This window comes from Lonchura striata, chromosome Z, assembly GCF_046129695.1.
Source record: "Lonchura striata isolate bLonStr1 chromosome Z, bLonStr1.mat, whole genome shotgun sequence".
In the NCBI taxonomy this organism is placed as follows: Eukaryota; Metazoa; Chordata; class Aves; order Passeriformes; family Estrildidae; genus Lonchura; species Lonchura striata.
The window spans coordinates 12,606,277-12,633,786 of NC_134642.1; the positions used below are offsets into that span (position 1 = coordinate 12,606,277).

Sequence of the window (27,510 nt, forward strand, 5' to 3'; positions counted from 1 at the left end):
AATTCTAAACATAAAACATGACTGGATTATATGGCACAACCATGCTTACATTTACAAGAAAGTATAAAACCTCTTCCTTCGCTGCCATCCTAGATCTGTAAATTACAAAGATCAAGTGGATGAAGATTTCAATACTGACTGATGCATGCATGTGAAAGTGTCTTCAAAAACACGTCTGCCATCTCCCAAAATAATCCTGACCTCACCTCAGAGCACTGTTCACTATATCACTGCATGAATATGCATCATGCATTTGCAAACTTACCAACATCACAGTCATCTATATGAAGTCATTCAGCCCTTCAGAGGAAACCCAGCAGTAAACTAGAGGGCAGGTGCTACAACTGACATTACATGGGAAAAAAAATCAACAGAATTTGCTAATGACCTAAAAAAAAAAAAAAAAAAAAAAAAGCAGGACAGCAGTGACACAGAAATGTTGATTCACTGGCAGAAATTAGGAAAATAAATACTACCAAAGCAAAGCTTTTTTCAGCAACTTCATTTTACTTTCAATAATGTTTTAAGAGTCACTTAACACCTGTAGAGTTCCATTCAGTCATGACAGCGCATGTTTAAATTTAACCCTTGTGAGTTTACACCACAAGAAGGTAAGCTGCAAGTATTTTAAGAATTTTCTTTGTAACAGTTGAGTAGACTAATTCTCTTTAACTGGATTTATTGATAGTGGACATTTTGCTTCACCATTTCAGCAGAAATACAGCATCTATATACAGAATTATAAAAAGCAAGGCAGACTTATACATAGATCATCCCTGCACATCACCTGACTGTTAGAAGAAAAATCCCCATTGTTGTTCAAAACTCTATACAGAGCGAACACCTAGGAAAAAACTATTTTTTTACTTCTATGACACTGTGTTAATACAATAAATATACAAAACTTCTGAACTACCCAGACATGCAACAGAGGGACAGAAAAAGTGCATTTGTACAGAACCATGACATTCACCAGGATGGCAGAACATTGTTAGTAATTTACAAAATATACAAACATCTCAGGATAAATAAAAAGAACTCCTAACTTACAAATCAAAGACTACTGACATTCCAGTGTTTAAACTTCATACCTTGTACTCTGTCACAATACTACAAAAAGACAACTCAAGTGGGCGCCATACTCTGATTAATAAGAGATTGTAAAATCTAATTTTTCTTAGGTACAAAATACTTTTAACAAATTTCGGCCTTCTGTTTTCAAAGCTAAACAAACTTTTCCCTCCCTTTTGGGTTGTAAAGTGTCACAGATTTCTGGTTTAAGGAATTCACATGTAACACAACCCTGAATTTCACTCAGAAGGCTTAAATCTGTACATTCAACCCATAATATTACAAATCAACAATTGTTATACACAGAACATTAGATGTGTTTTCTCAAAGAACCTTCAAACATTTGAGAAAAAAAATCTACCTGTCAAATTCAGGTTTTATTCCTAAAGTGTTTGGTGTTTTTTTTCCCAGTAATCTTTACTATTATGTAATCTTCAACTTCAGTTAAATTGTAAGAATGACGTCCCTAAGGATTCCAATCCAAGATATACCAAAAGATGCCCTAAATTTAAATTTAGAAGTAATCCATAGCAGAGTTCCTAGATATAACCCTCAAGTTAAAATATGAAAAGAACAATCTTGATTTATAGCTTCAAGAATGACAGTCCCCTAATCTCAGCAGAGAACAGTGACTTTCATCTGGAAAGCTTTAAAAACATTCCACGCAAATTTAAGTTCAATGTTAGCATGTCCATTATTACCACATTTTAACAGCCTTGTTAGATAGAATATTTAAGCAAGTATATTCATTAATGTGAACTTCAGCATAGGTGAAACTATGACATTTTTTCAAATTCAAGCATGGTTTAAAGAAATTAGTAAATTAAAGAAGACTAATAGGAGAAATCATGCTAACAGTATATTACTGGTTCAAAGATTAAGCTAGGAGAGTATTTTCTTAAATGCATTTCTGTTATTATGAATACAGTGTATTGAATCAGAATACAGTGTATTGAAATTCAGTCCACTTTCAGAACATAGAGAGGCCTCAGAATTTTATGCTGTGTTATTATTCACCTTAAGAGCTGAATTAATTTCAGCCATGGTGTGTACTTACACAGGTTGTGGGATGTCATCTTTCCATTTTCTGGAAGAGTCTGAAAAACTCTCTAAATATTGTATGTAAGTCTCATGAGGCAATCCAAAAATGTAAGGTCTTCAAAGCAGAGAAACTCATATTATACCAAGTTCTGGCGATATTATATTCTAGAATATTGTGATGGTATGTACCATTATGGATAGTTAGTTTCACAGCATCAATCTAACCTCTTGGGCCTCCAATTCAATGATTAAAATTTAACTTTATTAAGGACAAACATCTCTCCCTTTGCTGAATCAAAATTTAAAATCTTTTTTCCTATAGCTTAAATCACATCACAGAGATGGCTGAGTTAGTATTAAAATTAATTCAAGTGTCTGTTAAATGCCATTGCTTCAAAAGCCTGGTTTTAGACAATATTCCTGTTAGAAAATTAAATACTGTATAGTGTTTTGGACAGGCAGTAAACAGAGTGACTGTCTGGACTAGAGATTTAGTACCACTGTTAAACATAAATCTATACTTGAAAAAAAAACCCAAACAAAAGCTAACCAAAAAATCCCAAATAAAACAAAAATACCACTGCACATAGAAGAGGGACAAGATATGTGAATACTGAAGTTAAAAATAGCAAATATATAATCATTTAGCTCTGTGAGTTAAATCACCAGGTAACTTCCTTAAACTGAACTATTCTATTACAGAGAATGTTTACGCCGCATAGTAATTTCTCACAGATAGAGAATACAAACAAATGCTATAAAGGTAAATTCTGGACCAAAACATTACTTAAACAAGATCAGGTAACTCAACAGTATTCATGCAAACTTACAGGTTTATACTAAAAGACTTTCCTAATAAAAAGAAAACAAAACCAAACAAGAAAAGAATTCATACTCTCTGCCTTACTTGTATTTGACCCCCAGCAGCTGCTGAAAGTGCAAAAACAGTAGTCAAACCTAATTATATCTCTCAGTCACTTCTTACTGACCACTAACTACCCCACTTCTTATAGTAGAAATAGGGAAATCAGTTTTTGCAAAGATAAATAATTAATCCTAACTGCTTTCCTGAACTTAAAAAAAAAAAACCTGGAGTTAATTGCTAAAAAACCTTCCAGATTCTTCCTACATTGTTTTGATCATTATATACCAGAGTTCATTCTCAGGCCAATTCTTGAAATTGTTTATCCTCCATAAAATATGTAAAGCTTTACATTGCAGAATTCAACATGTTAAAGAAGGGGGGCAAATGGTTTTCTTCTTAAAATAAATAAATTTATAATAAAATAAACCAACCGTTTCCCATTTTACCCATGCACAGCTGCATAAGAAACAAACATGCTGTGTGAATTTTGACCTAGGCATTTAGGGAATACAGTAAGTGAGTGGAAAATAACGAACAGTTGGAGAGAACCGAGGTGACTGCTTCTCTACATGCGGTTGCCCTTGAAGGCGTTCTGCGCTGCGCTGGTGGCTGCTGTGGAGGCTGCGTTGGCCGCGGCAGTTTGCACAGTTTTGTTGGACATCACTCCGGTGGCAAACTCCTGCTGCGCCTTCTCAAAGCTCGCGCCGGTCGTGCGGTACAGCCCGTGCACCTGCGGGGAAAAGCACTGAGAAAACGGGGCCGCGCTTCCCATTTCGTAGCAGAACAACTGCAAAGTCTCAGCACAAAGAGGAGCTGTGAGCTGGGAAAATGTGATTTGTTCATGTGTTTGAGTGAACCCGGAGATGAGAACATGGAATTTTTTCCCAAAAACTTTTGAATTTTTCATTGTCCTGTTGCACACACAATTTGACTGTGGGGGATACCTGTAATTATCTGCAAGTTCGGAAGGGTTTCATTGTATTCACTAAAATGTGTGATGTATATTTGGTGAGTTTTTCTCTACAACAATATTTAGAAACATTTCAGTTACTCTGACAGGTTACAAGATTAAGCTATATTCTAACAGAATATTAAAAGTTTCAAAATGTGAAACAGTGACACAGTTACACATTTGCAGAACTAGTGTGATGACCAATAGCTCTGCATAATAACCACAGGAATGAACAATATGACTTACACTCTTAACAATATGGCATATGACAAAAGAAAAACCAACAAAACCAGAAAAAATATCCTGATTAACTTTCAATTATCTGAGTATTAAAATTCAAATGCTACTTGTGACTCAGTTAAGTCACGAAAAGGTTGAAAGGTTGTCAAATAATACTATGAAGACATTTTCATTCCTCTGTAGCAGGAAAATCTACATAACTTTTTTCTGTTATAAATGTGACTATTTTTCATCCATAAAGATAAACCAAGTAATATGTGAATATGCAAATTTTAGAAAGAATCTGGATGCATACAGTAAGAAAAGTGCAAAAACATATTTCACCACACTTTTTTCTTGCTTGTTTCTTCTCATCTATGGAGTATTTCTACAGAAGACAAGAAAGGACATCTCCAGGTATACACACTTATAATTTCAAATTTACTGTGAACAGGTCAAAAGAATTTGTGTATGTGTAAAATCTTTGAACCTAACTGTAAGTGAGACTGAATTACTGGAATCCAGCCAGCACATCATCATCAGAATTCTCAGTTACATGTATCTCAATGACTTACTACAACATCAGTATCTATACTTAGCTCTTCTGGGTGGAAATTCATCAGAAGTAATCATAGAGAGAGAGTTTATTTCCTTGAGTTTTCATTCTCCTGCATCATTAGCTGGCAATAAAATATTAAAAAACAGCTAGAGAGAAATAAAAATTCTTCTCTGAGATGCTGCGTATCTCTCTTCTATTGATTTTTCATTTTAATGGTAATGATTTTGGTAAGAGCTGTAACATAGCAATCATTTCAGTCACACTTTCTGTGCCTGATGGACAGCCTGGCATCTACAGCTACAATCACCATGTCCAGTGCTTTCACCTACTCCTTTGTGGTTACCTCTTTGTGGGGTTACCTCTCAGGTTCTCTAATTCAGAACTATCCTTCCCCATCTGCAGAAAATACCTGCATCATACAAACAGCATTTTGTAACTCCACAACAGTATAAACAAAACCATACAAGTGTTAATAGGCAAGGCTCATTTTGAAGAATGTAATTTAATCCCCATTACTTTGTGAAAGAGTGCCTCTCTCAGGACAGAAAGCAAAAGCCAAATCAAATGCAGGAAAAAAAAGAGGGAAATAATATGTAACTTACCTTTTTAAACATAACTAGCGAGATAACAGCAGATGCTGTGAAAAGTGCAGCTATGATTATCATCATAATGCCAACAGGAATACTCTTATTAAGTCCAGTAAGAGATGAAATCCACCCACTGAAGGAAGGAAAAATAACAAATTTTACTAGTACAGCACATGAACCATTTAATCAAAGATACTCTCACCAAAGAAAACTTCATAACCTTCTGGTTCTGAACAATTTTGAGTATTTTTGAATGAAAATAATGGGAATCTTACATAAGCATATTCTGGTTCTATGATATGCTTTTAAAGTTTAATTTCCATTTTTTCACAGAAAATGAAGTGAAACTGTATGAAAAATTGTTGCAAATATTATTTTCCTTCAGCAAAATCATGGCAAAATTAGAGAGCTGCTTCTCAACTTCTTGAGGTTTTTTTGTTACACTGTAATTTCAGATTGATTCAAGACTACATTAATTCATAGATGAGAAAATTTCCCCAAAAAGATAGTTTCTAACTTCTATAAATATGGAACGGGAGAATACCACACATACACAGCTTCTATGTGAAGACTCATTTAATCGTATCCACACAGTGATGCTTTCTCAACTGAGGTTAATATAATGTTTTTAAGTCAAGAGCTTCAGATGAATCAGTAGAAAAAACTGCTATATAGGTATCTACTTCAAGCATTTCCCCATTGTTCAAAATTAAAATCCCAACAGATACCAACAGTTTCAGACCTGAAAACTACAAAAGCAGGTTTCCTTATGAACAAATCCCATGCATTAAGATGAGTAAGAATTTTCCTCATTATTAAAAAAAAAAAAAAAAAAAAGGCAAAAAATTATGTAAATCCAAACCTTAAAACTTTCCCCTACCTGCTTCACACTGCTTTGATATCTGTTGTATCCCACTGTAATCTACTACAAAACTCCAAAATCTGAACTGTAATTAGGATTGTCTGATGATCTGGCTACTTTCAATACTCCTTCCCCAAGTATGCATAAAAGCTCACTTCCAAGACTTGGATGAATAAGCAATAGAGGATTCCAAAGAAAAAATAATAAAGCAGGACCTTTCCTTACATAACAATTCTAAAGCAATACTGTTTTGTCTGTCTTGCATATATTTTGAGGTTTGCAGCAAAAAGCACTGATAGGGGGAAGTGTCATTATCATGTTACCATGGAGAGTCCAAGGTTGTTACTACAACCTTGCTTTTAGTTAATTCCTTTATTTCAAGGATAGTGACTGATTCCCCATAGTTTCTCCTTGTAAAAATATAAATATTAGACCTCAAAGACTCAAATAAAAGATAATATTCATGTAAAAGCTCATATATCTGCAAATATTTTAAAGAAAGATCACCTTATTACAGAATATGGATGTGACTCAAACAAATGCACTTTTCAAATAATATCCAAGATATAACACTATATTCACCCAAATGCCTTGTTAAGTTGTTCTATAAATTTTAGCCATACATTTCTCAGTAAGTAGGAAGTATATTAATAGAATTAGAAATACCTAATAATACAAAAAAATATGCAAACAATATATTATTGATGTCTAAATTTTTGCTTTCCTTTACCTTAAATACAGAACAAGCAATAATTCCTTATACCACCAAAATAGAAGAGGTAGTGTATATTAAAGAGTTAGTTCAAAGTGGTTTAAAATGAAGGATAAAATTTTGACCAACCTAGTAACAGAAGTATTCTGTTGGATACATTTATATATATTCTGTTGTATTCTTTGGATACATTTCACCCACTTCTCCTAGTCAAAAATGCTTTCTTTTGAGAGTTAAATGTAACATTCTAGTGAACACAAGATTATTCCTTTGAAAACAAAAGACTGTATTGCAGTTGTAGTTCAAGTGTTTGTCTTACAGACAGTACAACACTATGGCAAACAGAGCACTCACCAGTTTCCCCATCTTTGAAATCCTGCAGCTTGAAGTACATGTACAGCAAACTGACAGATATATACAAAGAAGAACACAAAGAACCTGAATGAGCTGTCACTCCTGAAAGAAGTGGGGGGAAAAAAGATTAAAGCAGCCAGAAAATTCATTATTTTTATTCATATTCTGCAGTACCAATCTAACTTTTTACTGTATTAACTACACAAAATGTACTTTCATTTATGAAGTGACCTAAAGTGAAGTATCAGAAATTCTGTGGTTTTTCAGAGTCTTTATTTACAAGAGCTGCTCTTTCTTCTTTAAGATAGTCATTTTGCCACCTGCATCTCTAAGAAAGGTGAGAATAGTTCTGTTCAGCCCAGATCAGGGCCCTTCAACTAACCATTTAAGTTTGTATTCTGCTTAACTTTCAGAGTGATGGCAAAAGAATATTTAACTTGTGAAAGGAAATAAAATCTCATATGGAATCACTGAAACACATGGGACACCATAATACTGAAGCAGCGGTTATTTGAAAATAAAATGTACAAAATACATTTCCTGATTAAATTACTAAAATGCCAGCCTTACAACGACTGAAAATAATAATAAAAAAAGCCAGCCAAATATAAATGTACAGGCAAAATTTCAATCAAGATTTAACTTACTACTTTCAAAACTACTGACCATATGATATGCTTCCTACTAGAGGTCTTAAGGAAGTAGAAACCATTTAGTTAAGTTACAAAACCAGATTCTGTCCTTAATAGCTCTTCCTACAGAAGGGAGTCTGTAATTTCTATACAACCAGTTCAGTTCAATAACTATTTCATCTTCAGCTGAGCAACTGACTGAAAGTTGAATAGATAAGTAGAGTTTTCCTTCCTCAACCAACCAATTTTCTCCAAGAAAAGCTATGGCTTTATTAGACAAGAAATGCACGTTAAACTATATGATTCCTCGGAGATTTGTGGGTATAGCAATATCTCCTTAGTTAGCAAAAAGAAACACTTCCTACAGCCGAAGTGTTACAGTTAATTGCAACTTCTGGCCATTATTTTTCTAATGCAAGAATAAGGGTATTTAAACTAAGAACATCCTGAATCACTTCACTCTAAAAAAAAAAAAAAACAAACCAAAAAAAACAAACAACCCAAAGCTTCTGGAGTTGAAGTCTCTACATGCTGACCTTCACTAAGAAAAGGTTTAGTTTGCATGCAAACACACCATTCTATTCTTAATCACAGACCTTATGTTTCTGAGGTTTGCAAAGATTGCTAAGATTAGTCTTCTCTACTAATACTACCTGCTCTACTAATTCTTAAGGATTTCAGGCTATTTCAATTACAGATACTGTAGGTGTCTATTACTTAGAAATACAAGATTTTAAGAGTAGATATTTATGAAGTTCATTCAGGAAGCAAAAAAATTAAGACACTATTGACTACTAATCTGCTCAAATTCTTGGTGTGTAGAAACAGAGATTTAATGAGAGAGAATGTTTTTTGCAACTGTTACCAGCCCTTATTAACTTCAACAAAGTTAAGGATTTCTGACACATATTTTGTCTACGGTAAATACAGTAAATATTTTAAAGGATATTCCATGATATTATTAATTACTGGCATCTGTATTTCAAATTCAACAACTGAATTAATGGCAAACATACTCTTTTTCTAATGAGAGCACTTAAAAGGATTATCATCATGATAATCAAACAAATTCTGGAATGTTAATGCATTTTGACAATTTTTTAAATATCCTAAGTCAAGCTGAAGTTGTTACCTGAAAGCTCCATAAAGTGGTCTGTACCAGCAGACAAAAGAACAAGGGGTAAAAAGCAAGAACCAGAGAATACTCAATCCAAAATCAACCCCTCGTGTAGCATCAACATAAAACCAGGCCAAACATCCAAAGATATTAAGAAACAGTGTCACTGTATGGACTGTAAAAGCAAAAGCAAAATAGTCTTAATTAAATTATGTTTAAACAATAAATTATTACTACTAAAGTTATACCCAAACTTTTAAATATTTTAAGCATTTAAACAAAACAGCATTTTAAACAAAACATCAGCATGCTGACAATACCAATACCCTCTCAAGGCCTTCTATAATAAATTGATTTTTATAATTTTCTAAATTTTAGGTAAACCTGTATTCAAAAGTGAAAGCCCTCAACATGAAAGTTCAAGTACCACTAGCTACTTGGCAATGGAAAATATCTTGTCAGAAAAATAAAACACTTTCAAACATTAAATTAAGAAATAAGAGGTTTCTACACCTGCAATAATTTATTTTTTTCTACAGTAATAACTGAATACAAATTTATGAGATCACTAAATATTTTTTTGAGAGAAAGCTTAAAAATTACATGAAGTGCATCACAAAATAGGCATTGTACACATTCAAATTTGAAAACAAAATTTTCCTGGATAATCTTACAACAGAAAGCTCTTGTCTTCCATATAATGAAACAAAAAATCCACTCACTATGAATATTCCTCAGTAAAACATGGTCTGCAAGAAGCTGTTCAGGATGTTTTAATGTATTTTGTATATTGAAATATTTCTTAGAACACTGGTCTTTCTTAGAACATCTGCCTTTTTGGTGGTCTGTGGTTAGCTCAATACTATAATTTTCTCCTTGGCAGACCTTGGTACACATTAACTATTCAATTTCTACTAAAGAAAATGCATTTGAATTATGACTTCACATTTTATTTCAATTAAGTTTACTTCATAGAACAGAATAAGGCAATATTAAGAAACATTACAACTACTACCTTCATGCTATCTGGCACAGAAGTTAGTTCTGCTAGACTTCAAAGATGAACATGAATTTCTTTGTTCAGCAATAACCAGTGATTCAGGAAGGATTTTGCTGCCTCAGAGAACAATTTCTTTCCGTGTGGATCAGGATAAAGTAGCATATTTATAACTGCACAAACTGCTCCTGACAGCAATTTTTTTCATTTTATTCAAGTTCAGAGCAACATTTTAGTGATTCTACTGGATAGCAAGGTTAACAGAACAGGCAAGATACTAAAGATTCTGAAAAACAGAATCCTGAAACTCTTTTTTGCTGTCTTAATTATGACTTGAGTTCTAAATCAACAGAGTGGAAAAAAACTCTTAAAAGTAAGATGCACAGATCACTGCATGGAAGACTGATGAAACTGAAAACATTTCCTCAGACAAATAATATTTTCCTGTACATGTCACCAGAATCAAAACACTTTGTTCTTTAAAATAAAAGGCAATTTTTGCACTGCCCCAGGGGGTTGGCAAAACAACTCCTTTCCGAATTTGTGTGTTTATGCCTTATAAAGCAAAAGAAATTATACAAACCCCAGTTCCTGCCTTCCTTTGATAAGTACAAGGAAGGGGTATTCTCTCTTTTTCTACTCAATACTGGAACACATTGAGACCCCTATGTTACTAGAAACAGTCAAATTCTGGTGGAGCCTGAACTTTCCAAAATTATTTTCTTTTAATAACTGCAATTATGGCAACAGGACAAGTTTTAAAAGAGTACCATCACTGCAGAAAAAAGTGAAGCATCACACCCATTACTGATACTAAAACCAGCAACACAGGGGTCTGCTCCACTACTGTAACAGAGTCTCAGCTGTACAAAACAAGTATTAGCACAAGCTATAGAGGAAGACAGCAGACTTGACTGACAATTCTCACTTCACTGTGCTTGCCTTTCACTCTGCCTGCTTGCTGCAAGGTACAGAGAATCTTTTATCCTTTGAGCCAACACCTTCACTAAGGGATGAAGGCAAGCTTAAGCTCTTATATGAACAGACACATACATTTGCAGGTTCAGGGTAACAGTTATAAAGTACCTTCCACCTACTTGCCTCAGCAAATCAAACCGTAATGCGAGTTATTACAAAATAATGACCACCTGGAGGTTGAAATCACCTAGGGCTTCATCAGAAGTCTGCAACATGCAGTTTCTGTATGACAACCTCACAGCTGTAACAATAGAGTACTCTATGTGATTGAAGAAAGCCTTCTCTTAGTTTGTGTGTGGAAGCAGTTGAAGTTGAAAAAAAAGTTGTTCATGCCAAAATGAGAGTCAACAATTAAACATTAGTTTAATGAATATTAATACTTTACTTCTTTTTTTGGTATAAACTTCCCTGAACAGAGGAATTCTCCTTTAGAAATATTCCTTGTCTTAATTGGCTACACTTTATCATCCATAAGTGTCTGAAAGTGAGTTGTAGATAAAGATCACAAGTCGTACTGAAGATATTTGGCATGTACATTATTGAGATGATTTTGCTATTCCATTTGAGACCGTATGAAAACAAATGTTTGTACTAAGTTTTATTTCAGTAATGTTTCATTGATTATATCTTCAGGAAACCTAAGTCCACATTAGGACACATGACTGTCACCCTGGACTGGAACTGCCTAAAGGCAAATGGGATGCCTAAAGAATGGAGAGTTTTGAAGCCACAAGGCAACTCACAAGTGAGGACTGGGCTGTGAAGTTTGGTCACACATAATCCTGGAGTACCAAGTAGCTTCAGATGTTGTTTAGGCTTTTGTTCCTAGTCTGTTCTGCTCGCTTGGGAGAGATGTTCTAACATGCCTTACAAAAAAGAGGAAGATCTTCCATAGGGAAAAAATAAGATTCTAAAACAGATAACATAAGTATTAAACAGTCTTGCATCAGCACATAAATATGTGCTATCTAAAATGTGAAGAAAAATCTCCTGATGCTACACACTAAAAAACACGTAATAATACGGAGTGAACTAACAGTGAATTTGTATGACAGCAACCAGTCAAACCTCAAGAAAACAACACCCACAAGGAAAGGCTGAGTGAAATATGCTAAGTAAGGCAAAAGAAGATGACTAATAGGGATAAAAGCATTTTCCATAGCAACAGTGGATAGAACACAAAAGATCAAACATGGGAGGGGAGAATTAAATTATTATACCAAGGAACATCTTTTAATTCTAAAAGACAGTAACACATTATAACAGGCTTGGAGGGAGTTTGTGAAGTGCCTGTCATTGGAGGTTCTCAGGGACAGGCAGAACAAATATCTACACAGACTGATATATATATACACACACACCATCTATCCTATCCTCAGACAGGGGATGAGATTAAACTCTCCTGAACAGAAGAAAAAAATGTTGGCACCTCAGGGTATTATTATTCTTCTACCAGAATCTCTTCTGTTTGTAACTTCAAATAAGAAATATTCTTTGAAAATCAAAGCAAGTCCTTAAAGCACCAATGGCCAAAATGCCAAGATAGAATAGAAAAGCTCCAATGTCAACTGTGAAAAGTCGTTGCTAATTGATTGTTATAGTTCACAAAAATATGTGAGCACTCAGACTGTTAAAAAAAAAAAGTCTCTCCCCTGGGAAAAAATGTGCAAAGATAAAACACATCAAAGAATTAGAAAACTCTGACTTGTGATACAAAAAGAGAAAAGAGGGATGAGTTAGTGAAATAGGGATACAAACAGAGTTGTTTTCTCATGAAAGGAAGAGCATATGGATCTTAAACAGGTAAAGAAGTTTCCTCAGAGACATAAAAACCAAGAATGATGATATCAAATTAATGCCAACTGTGGAAAAAAAGATAACTAATCCAGTAAGTTTGTTCCCAGGAGTACTACAAAGGAAAAGGAGCTACTTTATCAAGTGCTGAAAATGCAGTACTAGATTTATCCAAATGTGATTATGTTCACAGAACCCCTAGACCTTAAAGATATAGGAAGTTCTGGAAGAGGGGAAAAAAAAGAGGCAAGCAGAAGCAGGTCTCCTATGGAAGTAAGTACCTTCTCAGAAGATAAACAGTCAATGAGAAATTAGCCAAAGCAAATAGATGCAATCCTAGGAATGAAAAGAGCCAATTCAACAGCCAACACTAAGGCATGGGGTTCTATACCCAATCTTTTTTATCCTTCTTTTTTTTTTAACTGTGAGGTATATTTTGTCTGTCTTTTCCTTTACTATGCCCTGTTCATGCCTTCCTGAGTAATACATATAAGTCAGAGAGCACTACAGCTAAAGTACAAGAAGTGCAAGATGACTTGGTTGAAACCTCAGTCTACCTAGAAGATAAGCAGTCATGTCAGTATGAAAGCAAAGCTCCTATATATTTTGAAATAATATTGCTTCTTTCTTTACTTATTGCCATAAAAAGGAAAATTAAGAAGAGTATTAATATTCCAATTCTAACTGCCCAACTTCACCTCATATTTGAAGCATATGCACTTTCAGAACTCTTTCCTCCAAATGGCCAGAATTGGCAATCTCCTAAAATTCTGAGTATTTCACCTTATATTCCCTATACATCTCAATTATCTATCAATTTTATGAGAGTGACCAGCAATATGCTCTGTAGTTGCTTATCTGAAGATTAACAATCTAGCAGCAAATGTAGAAAGCTGTAGATTATGATGAACAGGAATTGATTTGATTCAATGCTGTCTGCTCATTTGAGGTGTTTCAATTACGTGGTTCAATCACAGCAATAAGATTACCAGAGTATCATGTAAAATTATGGAGATTTCCTAACTACATCTTAAGCTATGAAAAACAGCTTAGAAAACAAATGAATTCCACATGTTCTTAGAAAGACTGAAAATATATTAAAGGCATCAAAGCATCAAAATCTTGAAATTTCATCAGAGTATTTATTAGGCTTGTATCAATGACAGTGGACAAGGCAGAATAAAAAAGAATAGCACCTGCATACTTCTTTAATCCAGCATTCCCCCCAGTGAGGGCAAAATTAATCCTACAAAGATGTTGTAGAACATTCTTTGCCTACAAAGGATAGTTTTAACATGGACTGATTCTTCAGCTAATTGACAGTATTTCTTAAAATAGGGTAAAATTATATTAAACCTTTGCTATAGATTAAAGCTATATTAAACTATATAAAATTATGTATATTAAAGCAAATGGATATTATACATCTTGAACTCAAATGTCTATTAACATTAAATGTGAGATTTATTCCTTAACATATAAGCTGATTTTTAAACCAGTAAAATTATTTCTAAATTAATGAACGGTCAGAGTTCATTTTACAGCTGGAGAAACTTAAACCAGACAATTGCAATAAATTAGAATCAAATTGTCCTAGGATAATCCTCCTTTTCTTCTGTGGAAGCTTTTATGATGTAATTCAATACATTTAACAAAGAAGTTAATATAAAATTTTGCTTCACTATTTGGCTTCTGGATTTAAAATAAGTCTTCATTACAGATGCTCCAAAAGACAAAGTAGCAGGTAATATATACCTTTGAATAGGCATTTTATTTTTCTTAAAAAGAAAATACTTACACATCCACAAATAGTACATAATCTTTACTGTCTTCTGGAATTCTACAGGAATGTCTACTGAAAAATCCTGGTAAAAACAAGGACCTACAGGAAAATTCTCAGGGAGAGGTGGCCAATTATTTTTTCTACCTGCAAAATAAAAAATAAAGAAAAAAAAGGTGTTTATAATGTAGTTTCAGTCTCTGTATACTTGAAAGAGATATATGGAAAATGTTTGAACTTGGAACTGTTTCATGCATGAGTTTCTCAAGTGGATGGATAACTTGAGATATACCCAAGAGTTATAAGAGCAATCCTCGACATAAGCTTCAGAAATTAAATACAATTAAGTGTAGCCAGGTCAAGGAAAGTACAATAGTTTATCTACATAAAAGACTGAGTAAGCATCTGACATTTCCTAAAAAGTAAGAGAATTTTCCACAAAACAGAAAAACAATTTCTGAAAATTCCTTGACTGTTAAATGAGTATTTCCCTGAAGTTCCACCATACTCACATAGTCTGTTGAACACAAAGTCATACCAAGCACAGACTCAAGAGATTCAGTTGAGACAATCACTGCAACAAACCTTTGCCATAGCATTTCAAACTCTGAAGGCAAGAGATGTATTAATCACCATGTGACCAAATGAATTAAGTTAAATAGGAAGCAGCACACTTTTATTAGGTCAAATGCAATGCTGCACAGAACCTGAGCAGAGAAGGCCAAGGGCATCAAGCTGAGGTGACATACCAGCTCAAAGATCTTTCACTGTAGTAAATTAAGACAACATATGACAACAGTGTCCTAGATGTGCAGCCAGCATCTTAAGACAAATGAATGCAAATAGCTAGAGAATTCCAAAAGACTCTGTTCTCCAATCAAGACCATTCTATGGTGTTTTCAAAGGAGTCCAAATTAGTGTGCATGTCCCTGGATATCCAGAAATGCGATTCACAGAATGGCTGAAAACTGTGCCAGAGAAGGTTCAGAACAGATATCAGGAAGCATTTCCTTACCAAGAAAATGGTCAAACACTAGAATGGGTTTCCCTAGGAGTGCTCAACATCCTCAGCCTGTCAGTGTTTCAGGGCATATGAACAATGCCCTTAATAACATACTTTAACTTATTGGTACTGAAGTGGACAGGCAGTTGGGACTATATGGCCATTGTCAGTCAGGAGGGCAGCAGCAGCAACTGAAGTAAGTTCTGGGGGTGAGTTTCAGGGGTGAGATCAAGCTGTCCAGAGGTTTCTTGAACTCAGGGATACCTGAACAGCAACCCAAAGCCCTGTCAGGACCCAGAAGCTCTCACTAACCAGTCAAGAGTGGAGTGAGCATTACGAGGAGCACTGTGGGAGATTTAATCGGCTTTAGGGAGCACAAGTGACCACAACATGGTGCATCAAAAAGATGCAGTGTGGCCGTTTGTGCAGCAGAGCAAGAACGGAGGGTGCTGCAATCTGCAAGTAGGTCCATACCTCAGGTAAGTGCTAAGTGCTCTAGGTCTCTGCAACAATGGTGAGCACTTGTCTCAGAATCAAAACAAGAGTGTCTACTGAGACAGCCCCAGAAAAGTATGACTGACACATCCACTGAGGGAACTGGTAAGGAAAGAGACTTGAGTACAGGTGGCAGCTTGCAATGGATGCACAAAGAAAAGGCTTGAACCTGCATGAAATGTGCATAGCTTGATGAACTACTTCAGAAGGTGGACAAACTGCAACAGGCTGTGCAGTGTTAAAGGGACTGAAATGGAGATAGAGAAATGGCTTCAAAACCATACACCTACAATGGACATCCCTGAGTGTGAGACACCTTAGATCCTGGTGACCCACAAGTATAGAACTCAAGTCCAACCTCTACCCTCCAACATGCACACCAAAACAGATGAGATCCTTCAAAGGCTTTAGATATCCATTAGCAAGTCCAACAAGGAACATCTAAACCAGCAGCACATAATCACTACTGTAAGAAGAAACGCTGAGTAATTGTGGCAGGTGACTCTCTTAGGGTTCCTAAGACACCATCTACCAGCCCAACGGAGAGTTACAAGAGGCAGTGCTGCCTACCAGGGACTAAGATCCATAATGCTGCCAAGAGGGTAGCCCAATTTGTAAAGAGCATGGACCACAGCTTGCTATTCCTTTTTCACGTAGGTACAAATGATACCACATGCCAAAAAATACACAGGATCAAGGAAGACTATAAAGCGCTGGCAAGAAAAGTGACAAACACTGGTGCCCATATCATCTTCTCATATATCTTCCTGGTCACAGAAACAGGGACAGCCAGAAGCAGCCACAATGTGCAAGTCAGCATCTGGCTTCCTGGCCACTATCAAGGTTTTGGCTTTTATAACAATGGGTTTTGCTTAAATTGTGGCCTGTTAGGGAGGAATGAGACCCACCTGTTTAAAAAAGGGCAACAGAAACTTTGGCAGCATGCTGGCCATTTGGTGAGATGGACTTTAAAATACAGGACTCAGGGGGAAGGGTCTGAAGTGTCTGTGACCATTCTATTGCTTCTTTCTAGGGACAAGGTCATGCCAACCAGTGCATCGACATATGTTCCTTGACTGCTTCTCAAGATGAGAATCATAGGGCTAATGATATAAAAGGTGTTCATGGTTACAATGAATCCTATTACACTATCTAGGGAATCTGGATGCTTGATCAGCCTCTGAAGTTGCCTGAAAACACACAGCAGCATGGGGAATGAACAAGAAGTGGAAATCTGTGTGTAGCTGCAAGGCCATCACCTCATTGCAATCACAGAGATAGGGTAGGATGGCTCACATGACTGGAATGAAGTCATGCATGGCTGTGAATTTTTAGAAAGGACAGGTCAGAGAGGCAAGGTGGTGGAGTTGTTCTTCATGTAAGAAAGCAAGTGAATTGTATCAAGTTCTATTGAAGGGCAGACAAATAAGTTGACAGTTTATGGGTAAGAATTAGGCTAATATGAGCGATACTGTTGTGGGTGCTTACTTGTAGATCACCTGATGAGCAGAAGGGAGTTGATGAGGCTTTCCACAGACAGCTGGCAATAGCCTCACTGTCGTAGGCCCTGGTTTTCCAGGGGACTTCAACAATCCTGGTATTTGCAGGACAACACGGCCAAGCACACATGGTCCAGGAAATTCCTAAACATCACTGAAGACAATTTTTCTATGCATGCAGTATAAGAGCCAATGAAGATATGTTGCTGGACTATAATTTTGAGATGATTTTAGAATGATACTCTATTCCCTAATCACCTGCCTTATTCCCAGAAATAGCTGCTGTTGCTTTAGGATAAATCAGGGGCAGGGGTGGAGAGCCTTGGGCTACTGCATGGGTTTAATTCAAAGCCTTTCTCCAAAGTGTGCAGCTGTGGTTCAGGCCAGGATATCACATTCTTGCTTTCACTAGATTAGTTTTTGCTAGCTTAAGCATGATTTTCTTTTTCTTCCTTTCCCCTGCCTGGAGGCTGCAGCAAGAATCCTTTCAGCCACATTTCAGTTTTTTTCTTGAACTGTTTCTGCTGCGTTTTTGGTTGGAGATCCAAATTGCTGAGATGGTGGACCAGCAGGGGGCTACTCTGAGCCCAAGACCTCGGGGAAAAAGGGCTGAGACAACAGGAGAAAGGATACCAAAATCCACTAGCTTCATCTGCTGCAAGGAGGACACCAATGCCAGAAGTTCAACAGATTCCCATTTGTTTTGCCTGAGTTGTGGTGTGAACTCCTTTTTCTCCTTCCCTGAGACAAAGGAGCCAGCCACTATTTTTTCCTTCCAAGCCACATCTCCAGATGGGGGCTGGGGGGTAAAGTTCAAAAATTTCAATATCTAGTATTTATTCAATATTTTCTTTTTTCTGTGCCTTGTGGGCACCATTATTTGTTTACAAGCAGGTTTTTTTTTCACTTTCATCCACTGGTATTCATTCCTCATTGGCAAAAACAAATTACTGAAGCCCTTCTCTTTAGAAGAAATACTCATGCTAGAGCATTTTCTCCTAAAGTTTGTCTCTAAACCAAGACAAGATCAAACCAGGAGGGACTGGTTGAGGATGTGAAGACTGAGGCCAGCCTTGTCTATAGCAACCATGAGGTGATGGAACTCAAGATCCTGTGTAGAGCAGGTAAAGCAGCAATCAGGACTAGAACTTTAAACTTCCAGAGAGCTAACTTAAGCCTCTTCAAATTCTTGCCTAGCAGAACGTCATAGGTTAGGGCTCTAGCAAAGGGATCTAAGAAAGCTGGTTAATATTCAAGCATCATTTCTTCAAGTCCAGCACATTCCCATCACTAAGAATTCAGGAAGAGGAGGCAAGACACTTGCATGGATAAGCACAGAGCTTCTGGTAAATGTCAAATGCAAGAAAGAAATTTATGGGATGTGGGAAACACAGCAGGTCATATGAGAGGACTATAGGAACATCATGAGTATGCAAGGATGTGACAATAAAGGCCCAGGCCCACTTGCTATTAAGTCTGTCAAATGATACCAAGAACAACAAGCAGGGCTTCTTTAAATAAATTAGCAGCAAAAAGAAAATTAAGGAAAATATGGTCTTACTGCTGAATCAGATCTGTGTCCTAGTGAAGGAAGACAGAGAGAAAGCAGAATTACTGAATGTCTTCTTTCCTTAAGTGTTAACTGCTGATGCCAGCCCTCAGGAATCTCAGACCTTGGGGCAAGGACAGGAAGGCTGGAGAAAAGACTTCCCCCAGTCATAAAGGATTTGTTTAGAGATCAACTGTGCAGATTTTCAACACACATAAATCCACAGGCCCTGATGAGATGCACCCACAGGTGCTGAGGGAGCTTGCAGATGATGTAGCTAAGCCACTCTCCACCATCTTTGAAAAATCACAGGAAACAAGAATGGGGCCTTATGACTGAAGGAAAGCCAATGTTACTCCCATCTTCAAAACTGGCAAGAAGGAGGGGGATCCAGGAAATTACCAGCCAGTCAGCCTCACCTCCATCCCTGGTAAGGTGATGGAACAGAATATTCTGGAGTTCATCACCAAGCATGCAGATGAAAAGGTCATCAGGAGCAGTCAGCAGGGATTCCACAAGGGGAAATCATGCTAGAGCAATCTGACAGCCTTCTGTGATGGTAGGGCAGGATGGGTAGATGAGGGGAGAGCAGTGGTTGTTGTCTGCCTCCACTTCAGCATGGCTTTGGACACCATCTCCCACTACATCCTCATAAGTAAGCACAGGAGAGGTGGTTTAGCTGAATGGACAGTGGGGTGGACCAAGGACTGGCTGAATGGCAGAGCTCAGAGGCTCAGGATCAGGGCAGCAGAATCTAGCTGGAGGCCTGTAGTCAGTGGTGCTCCTCAGGGATCAATAATGGGTCCAGTCTCATTCAACTTGTTTATCACTGGCCTGGATGAAGGGATCCAAGGTACCCTCAGCAGGTGTGCTGAAGATCCAAACCGGGGAGTTCTCCCTTCAGGGAGAACCTGAACGCTCTTTTGCCTTTGGGCTGGACCTTGGTGGGCTGGAGAGTTGGACAGAGAGAACCCAAATGAGGTTCAACAAGGGCAAGTGCAGGGTCCCGCACCTGGGGAGGAATAACCCCAAGTACCAGCACAGACTGGGGCTGCCCCACTGAAGAGCAGCTCTGTGGAGAAGGACCTGGGAGTCTTGGTGAATCTCAAGGTGACAATGAGCCAGCAGTGTGGCCTTGTGGCCAGGAGGCCCAGAGGGATCCTGGGCTGCACTGGGAAGAGTTTGCAGCAGGTCAAGGGAGCTGATCCTCCCCCTCAACTGGGCCCTGGTGAGGCCACATCTGAAGTGCTGTGTCCAGTTCTAGGCTCAAGACAAGAGAGAAATGGAGCTTCTAAAGAGGGTCCAGTGAAGGGTCACAAAGATGATGAGAGGTCTGGAGCATCCCTCTTATGAGGAGAGACAGAGAGCTGGGCCTGTGTAGTCTAGAAAAGACTGAGAAGGGATTTCATCATTGCATATAAATATCTGAAAGGTGGGTGCCAAGAGGATGGTGTCAGACTTTTCAGAGATGCCCGGATACTGGACAAGAAGCAATGGCAATAAACTAAAACACAGGAAGGTTCACTTAACATGAGGAAGGACATCTTTACATTGAGAACACTTGAACGGACTTTGTGGAGTTTCCTTCTCCAAAAACCTTCAAAACCCACCTGGATGCATTCCTGTTCCTGTATCACCTGCTCCAGGTGACCCTGCCTTGGATGAGATAACCTCCAGAGTCCCCTTCCAACTCTATTCCAATCACTATTCTGTGATTCATTGTATGTTCCTTCCAACTGAAAATAATCTATTCTATTCTACAAAATCCCCTGACAAGTTGAATTACTAAGGAATTATGCACTTTGGAATTTTAATACTGCATATTAAAAAAAAGACCAGCATGTGTGAAAATAAAACAGAACTGTATATAAAAGTGAAATCACCATATAAAGCCAACTTTATACACAGTGGTTTGCTCTGCTGAGTTTTGGGGTTCCTTTGAACTTTAGTCTGAAGTTCTTCCTTTTGAAAAGGAATATTCCCACAAATGTACTTGTAGCAATGAATCTTCAGTTAAGAGGATGTAAATCTTCTCACATGTGTGAGATTGCCATAAAAAAATGACTGATTTTGCACAGTACAGAGTTTGTGGCATACAAAAAAATCCAATAAAAGATTAATAATAGAATATATCTTTCTGCTATTTGTGTATAATATTATGTTTGTAACACAGCAAACGAAATTAAATGTTTCAAACCAGAAAAGTTCTCATACAGCTGTAAATACAGACAAATGAGAAATCAAAGAGATGTTACTTTAAGAAGATAGTTTTACTTCATCTCAAAATGCTCCATTTTTATTCAGTAGTGCAACTCGGATACTAATCTAGAATAAAAATAGAAGAGAATAATAGAAGAGAATAACATGCTACAGAGGTCACATATAAATTTTTTTTCACTGAAAATCTAAAAGGACAGCACAGTTTATTCACTGTATTCATCTTCTCAAGGGAAATAAATTTCCTTTTCCTGAAGACATTACAAAAATCCCTCTTCAGTCTGCTTCACGATATCACTATAAAATTAGAAGTTTCTAAGGAAAAGTGACATTTCCGAAATTTAAAGTAGATTTTTCATACATACCCCCTTGCTGATTGAGACTTTGCATTTCCCTTTCTCTGCGATCTAGTTCAGCTGCTTTTCTTTCCAGTTCTTCCTGACGCTTTAGCAGTTCTGCCTGGGCCAAGGCATGCTCCTGAACAAAACAAGTATCACCAGATATTGACAAGAAGTATGAACATAGCATAAATATTCCAAGTCTTTTCACTATAATTAATGACCTCCATTTATGAAACTGACCCAATATAGCACAAATTCACATATTACCGATTACATAAAGGCAGTGTTAATTTTAATTTGAAAAGCAATACTTACTTACAAAATAAATTATTTCAGAAGCATATTTTAATTATTATTATTAAAAGAAAAATTGTGCCTAAAAGTTGCAGACAAACCTGTGCTATTTGTGTGTAAGAAGATGGTTCTTCTGTTGGTTTCATTATTGCTGGCTGGGTACTGGGTACATTAGGCATTTTCACATTTCCTGGAGGAGGCTAAGAAAACAAAAGACAATTATAGAGAAATATTTTCCTATTCTAACAAATTTCTGTTCATTAAGTCTGTAAGAACCAATTTAGATGCTTTAAAGGAAGTGCTACTGATATAAATTGAAAACTTGATATGCTGCTTGTTATATATACAATCTTTAGAAAAAAGACATCAAATGAGTTCTGTGGTGCACATCATCTTGTACTACTTTCAATTAACACTCAAAGAATTAGGAATTCAGTAAATGTAAATGGAATTTTAATTTTGTTCAGACATGAATATTAATAGAGCCAGTAGCTGTTTCAGAGGATTGCAGCATTTAAGAGTCATCTATTCATACTCTGAAACACAATATACTTTATTAATAATGTCTTCCAGAGCCTTCTACTTAAAGGCTTATATCACTCAGCTACCTAGAGAAGCAACATAACATATGAAACTTTCAAATTCAAGATCCATTACTTGACTATTTCACAGATTTTTGCTAGGTATCACTCCAGAATTTCTGATAGGTTGATATGTGTGTTAAGAATATAATGCTAGCAAAAGTTGCATTTCAGCAAAAGCTGCATTTCAGCCATTGTATTCAGAAGATACACACTGTTGCTGAAATGCAGCAGTATTTCATTCATTAAGTGCATAAAAAGGTGCATGTTTTTGATACTACTATGTTTTCATACTTAGCTTCATAATGTGTGCACAGGGAAACAAAGTTGTAGTGATCAAAACAATCTTAAATGCAAGAAGTTCAACATGGCTTTAACGTGTTTTCCCAGAATACTAGTCAAAGATCACAGCAATGCACAATAGGCATAGAAATTATAAAGTATCTATGATAGATGAAGAACCTAATGAAGAAAGTATTACGATCATAGAGCATTTCAAGCTGAAAGGGACCTATAAGGACCATGGAGTCCAACTCCCAGCTTAAGTTGGTTAAGCAGGACTTTCCCCTCATGGACCAATTCTGGCTCTGACTAATAACTGTATTGTCTCTCCAGTGTTTTTCCCTTGCTTACAGAACAACCTCCATAATTTTACCAGGTTCTGAAGTGAAACTTACTGGCCTGTAATTACCAAAGTCTTCCCTCTTAGTCTTACTGAAAACTGGGACATTTGCCAGCTGCCAGTCAATTTGTCTCTTTTCAGTTCCCTATGACCACTGAAAAATAACATGGAGAGGACCCATGATAATGATCAACCAACTCTTTTAGTACACTGGGATGAATTCCATCAGGCCCCACTGACTTATGTACATTCAATTGGAGCAGTAAATCTTGAATAACTTCAGAGTTTACAAAGACTTCAAGTCACAGGACTACAAGGGTCCCTGGGCTAATCAGTGTTATAGATAGAGATAAAAAAGGCATAAAACATCTCTGCTCTGTCCACACCCCTAATTGAGAGGTGACTGACTGTCAATGCCAGCCTGGTCAGGGAGAGACAAATGGTAATTGTTTCTTACAGTGGCTTGTGAGAATTTTTAGGCAGTTGTAGAAATGTTGTAACTTGTTAGTGTAAATCTGCAGGTGGTGTTTTTCCACCTTGCTTTTCTGTTCCTCTGAAGGACGGTGTGTGAGAAAGATGTTTTTATTAACTAACCAATCAAATAGAATGTGTTGTATCAGTCTATTTAAGCCAAAGTTCCCTTCCCATAAAGGCTTCCTTTTCTTCCTTTTTAAGCTGCATCCTCATCTGTTCTTGTGTCATTCTTGGCGCAAGGGTGACAAGAGACCTCATCAAATAATGGACCAATATTATCTCTGAACATCCTTTTGCTGCAGACCTTTTTAAAAGGCCATTTTGTTGTCCACAGTACTGTCCAGCTTGGGATCTCAAACTTTAAAACATGCATATCTCCTGACTGCAGTGGCAAACAGCATCTCTGCAAACCCTCCAGTGTCATCTGTCCTTGTTTTCAATGTCCAAACACCTCCCATTTTTATTTAAGTTCTAGAAAAAGATCCCTGCTCAGCCATGTTGGCCTTCTGACTCACTTCCTTGAATTACAATACTTTGAAATTGCTTGCTCTTGAGCTCTTAAAAGATGGCTGTTTAAAAAATTATCATCATGCTTTTTAAACTCGGTTTGCTCTAAGTCTTCCTGCCAAGCTGAAGTACTTATTCTTATAATCCTAATCAATGCTGAGAAGCAAAAAGAATACCACAGCTACTTACAATGAAACAAACAGAAGTATTCAAATGCCTTGGATAATCATTTAGTTCTCAAAATAACGTTCAACAAAAAGCCCTGCAAAACATAGCTGCACAGTCTGGGATTTTCCTAGAAGTGAGAGGTACTGAAGTTTTATCAGTATACTCTCAAGCTCTAGCATTGTGCTCACAACCTAGGCTGCATCCAAAGAATCTTAACCAGAAGTAGCCAGTGTGAGGGGAAGCAATCCTGCCCCTCCTCTTTCCTCTTCTGACACCCCAACTGGATTACTGCATCAAGCTCTGGGACCCCCAGACTAAGAAGACCATGGACATGGTGAGTTCAGGGGAAGGTTACCAAGATGGTCAGAGGAATGGGGCATCTCTCCTGTGAGGACAGGTTGAGAGTTGGGTTTGTTCAGCCTGGAGAAGAAAAGGCTCTGGGAAGACATTATAGAACCTTCCAGTACCTGAAAGAAAACTTGAGCTGGGTGCGTCTTGCGAGAAATCTAGAACAAAGAAGTCACTGGGCTTCTAAACATTCACAACCTATTAATTCCTTCTCCATGGGCTTTTATACCTTCAGAACCTATGAATGTATTCTGCACATGTTCTTTATGCACCCTGCATATGCCTTTTGGTCCCATATGATTTTTGATGTGGGCCCTACAAGCTCTTAATGGAATTCTTTATGTGTAGCTGTTTTTATCTGCAGAGACTGCAGCTTCAGTTGACAGCTGCAGCTTCTCAATCATTCAACTTGCATTTGTCTTAGAGGCTCCCTTCACAAAACAAGTAACAATTAAAGAACTAGCTCACCTTCCCAAGTGAAAGTTTGTAGTGTGCTGTCTAAGGTTTCAGCAAGTCAGTTTAAAAACAATCAGAATACAGCTTAAAAAATTAATTTAACTAAACTTGTTTTCAACAGCTGACTGGAGATAGGTGTTCAAAAGAAGTTCTCTCTTGAATTTATTTCCTTTATACAGGTGAAGTTTATTTATTTGGGACAGGTTAAAACTTCTAGAAGAAGCCAGAGGTAGATTATCAGTTTGATTTCTTACGGACTTCTGTGTTTTTCTGCTCTGTTTAGATACAAGATGGAAGGATAGGGAGCTATCCAGGAATTTGCTGGATAAATAAAAAAGTCCACTGAGATACATTTCTTGAAACAACAACAGAAAATTCAATTCCACTATCAATTTTATCCAAATTTTTTAATATAGCAATTTTAAATTGGTTGCTATATGTATAATTATGTATAGGTATTGTCTTAGGTTGGAAGATGTAGCTGGGGGTATGTATTCTATCACCATCTGTTAGAGCTGGAGCAGTTACCTTCTGTTAATTGGGCAGTTCTCTTTATCTCTTCCACAAACCAATCCTCCCTCCGGGGAAACATTTGCTATTAATGGGCCATGGGTGTCACGGTATGACTTATAAAATTACATCATCCCATTGGGAGATACTCTGCCCTGGGGAAGGAACCAGCCATGCCTATCTGGATATAATCTAAGATTTGGAACACCACAGTTGGGCTTTTCCCACTGGATTCCCAGAGGACCAGCTGTCTTCTCCACTGGATTCCCAAAGGAAGATTGGGACCATCTACACCACCACGGGACCTTCAAAGGAAACCTACACCCTTCTACAGGATCACTCCCTCAAAAGAACCACGCCTGTCACGCCAGGAGGACTGCAGTCAACATTCAATGGGACTGCTACCAGCACCCTGACCCACAGAGTGTCAGGTCCTATTCTGACTCTGTCAGTGTTGTTTTGTATTACTGCATTTTTATTTTATTTTTGTTTTCTTTCCTAGTAAAGAACTGTTATTCCTATTCCCATATCTTTGCCTGAGAGACCCTTAATTTCAAAATTATAATAATTGAGAGGGAAGGGCTTTACATTTTCCATTTCAGGGGAGGCTCCTGCCTTCCTTAGCAAACACCTGTCTTTTCAAACCAAAATAGGTATATATGGCTATACAGGCTTTTCTATATACAATGAGTGCTCAAAAAAGTTCAGAACATAAAAGCAGGAAGAGATTTAAAGTTTTAATATAATTTTAATTAAATCATGATGCAGAAATACTAATTGTATAATCTAATCTCCATTGCTGATCTTCAGAAACATGACAAAAGAGACAATGTAATCTCCATAGTGACTATTTGAGCTGGAGACAAAACCACTGAAGATCAGCCAAGGATATTTAATATGACTTTTACACCATTCCCTTTTTTTTTTTTTTTTTTTGTTTAAGAATCTAAAATAAGACAGATTTTGAAATGTGATAAAAAGGGGGAAAACCCTAACAAAACAGATTTCTCATGTTAGATACTAAGGTGGTGACATCTGCAACCTAAAATCTCCCATGCCTACTTGCTCTTTTCCATGTGTCTTACATGTCACCTTCCTACCATTGAAGATGAAGGACAAAAAAAAAGTCAAGGCACAAAAATACCAGAAGACAGTAAACAAATTTAGGAATACTGAGAAAGTGTATAATTAACTTTTTTTTCCCTGTCCCATTCTGTATCCAAAAAAAGACTGTAGAAAGTACCTCACTTGACAAAGGGAGAGCAACTGAGGTAATGTAACAAATATTAGTATTCAGTTTGAAATCACTTTCTCACAGAATAATCATCCATTGAAATCCATCTGGATTTGAAATGGAGAAATATTTTTGCAATCTAGCATATTTCATTAACCTCCATTTGGTGAGAATGAAGAAAGAATCTCAAACACCAGGTTGGAAGGAGACCTCAAGGACCATCTAGTCCAACTTTTTTTAGTAAAAGCACAGTCTAAACAATATAGCCTAGCACTCTGTCCAGCTCAGTCTGAATGCTGAAGAATCCAACACTTTCCTGGGGAGATCAGTTGAGGCAAGTTGTTGATCAGGTTGTTTTCATCGTGAAACATTTTGCTCTTGTATCCAACTGAATGTCCTCAGCAGTAATTTTTACCCATCACCTGTCATCTTTTACAAGTGACTTCTTGTGAAAGTGGAGTCTCCATCTTCTCTGTAGCCAACCTTTAGAGGCTGGATTATGGAGTTAAGGTCTTCCCTAAGACTTAGTTTCTCAAAGCTGAACAGACACAGTTTCCTTAATTGTTTCTCATATGTCAGGCTTCCCAGGCCTTTGATTGTCTTTGTGGCCCTTCTCTGAGTCCTCCCCAGCCTGTTAATATCTTTTTTTTGTACAGCCAGGATCAAAACTGAATGCTTTGTTAATTCTAGAG

The 27,510-nt window shown here is 37.0% G+C and overlaps 1 protein-coding gene across 1 annotated transcript in view; it reads right to left on the reverse strand.

The window, feature by feature from the left end:
* Positions 1–662: 662 nt before the first annotated feature.
* The window catches only part of SCAMP1 (secretory carrier membrane protein 1), a 42,404-nt gene continuing 15,556 nt past the window's right edge, over positions 663–27,510 (reverse strand). Inside the window, exons 4-10 of the mRNA XM_077790228.1 lie at positions 22,020–22,118; positions 21,649–21,760; positions 14,539–14,667; positions 8,987–9,146; positions 7,223–7,324; positions 5,310–5,427; positions 663–3,707 (exon numbers count right to left, since the gene is read on the reverse strand). Coding sequence (XP_077646354.1) covers positions 3,543–3,707; positions 5,310–5,427; positions 7,223–7,324; positions 8,987–9,146; positions 14,539–14,667; positions 21,649–21,760; positions 22,020–22,118 — 885 coding nt within the window. The 3' untranslated portion in view covers positions 663–3,542. The remainder of the gene's footprint in view (positions 3,708–5,309; positions 5,428–7,222; positions 7,325–8,986; positions 9,147–14,538; positions 14,668–21,648; positions 21,761–22,019; positions 22,119–27,510) is intronic.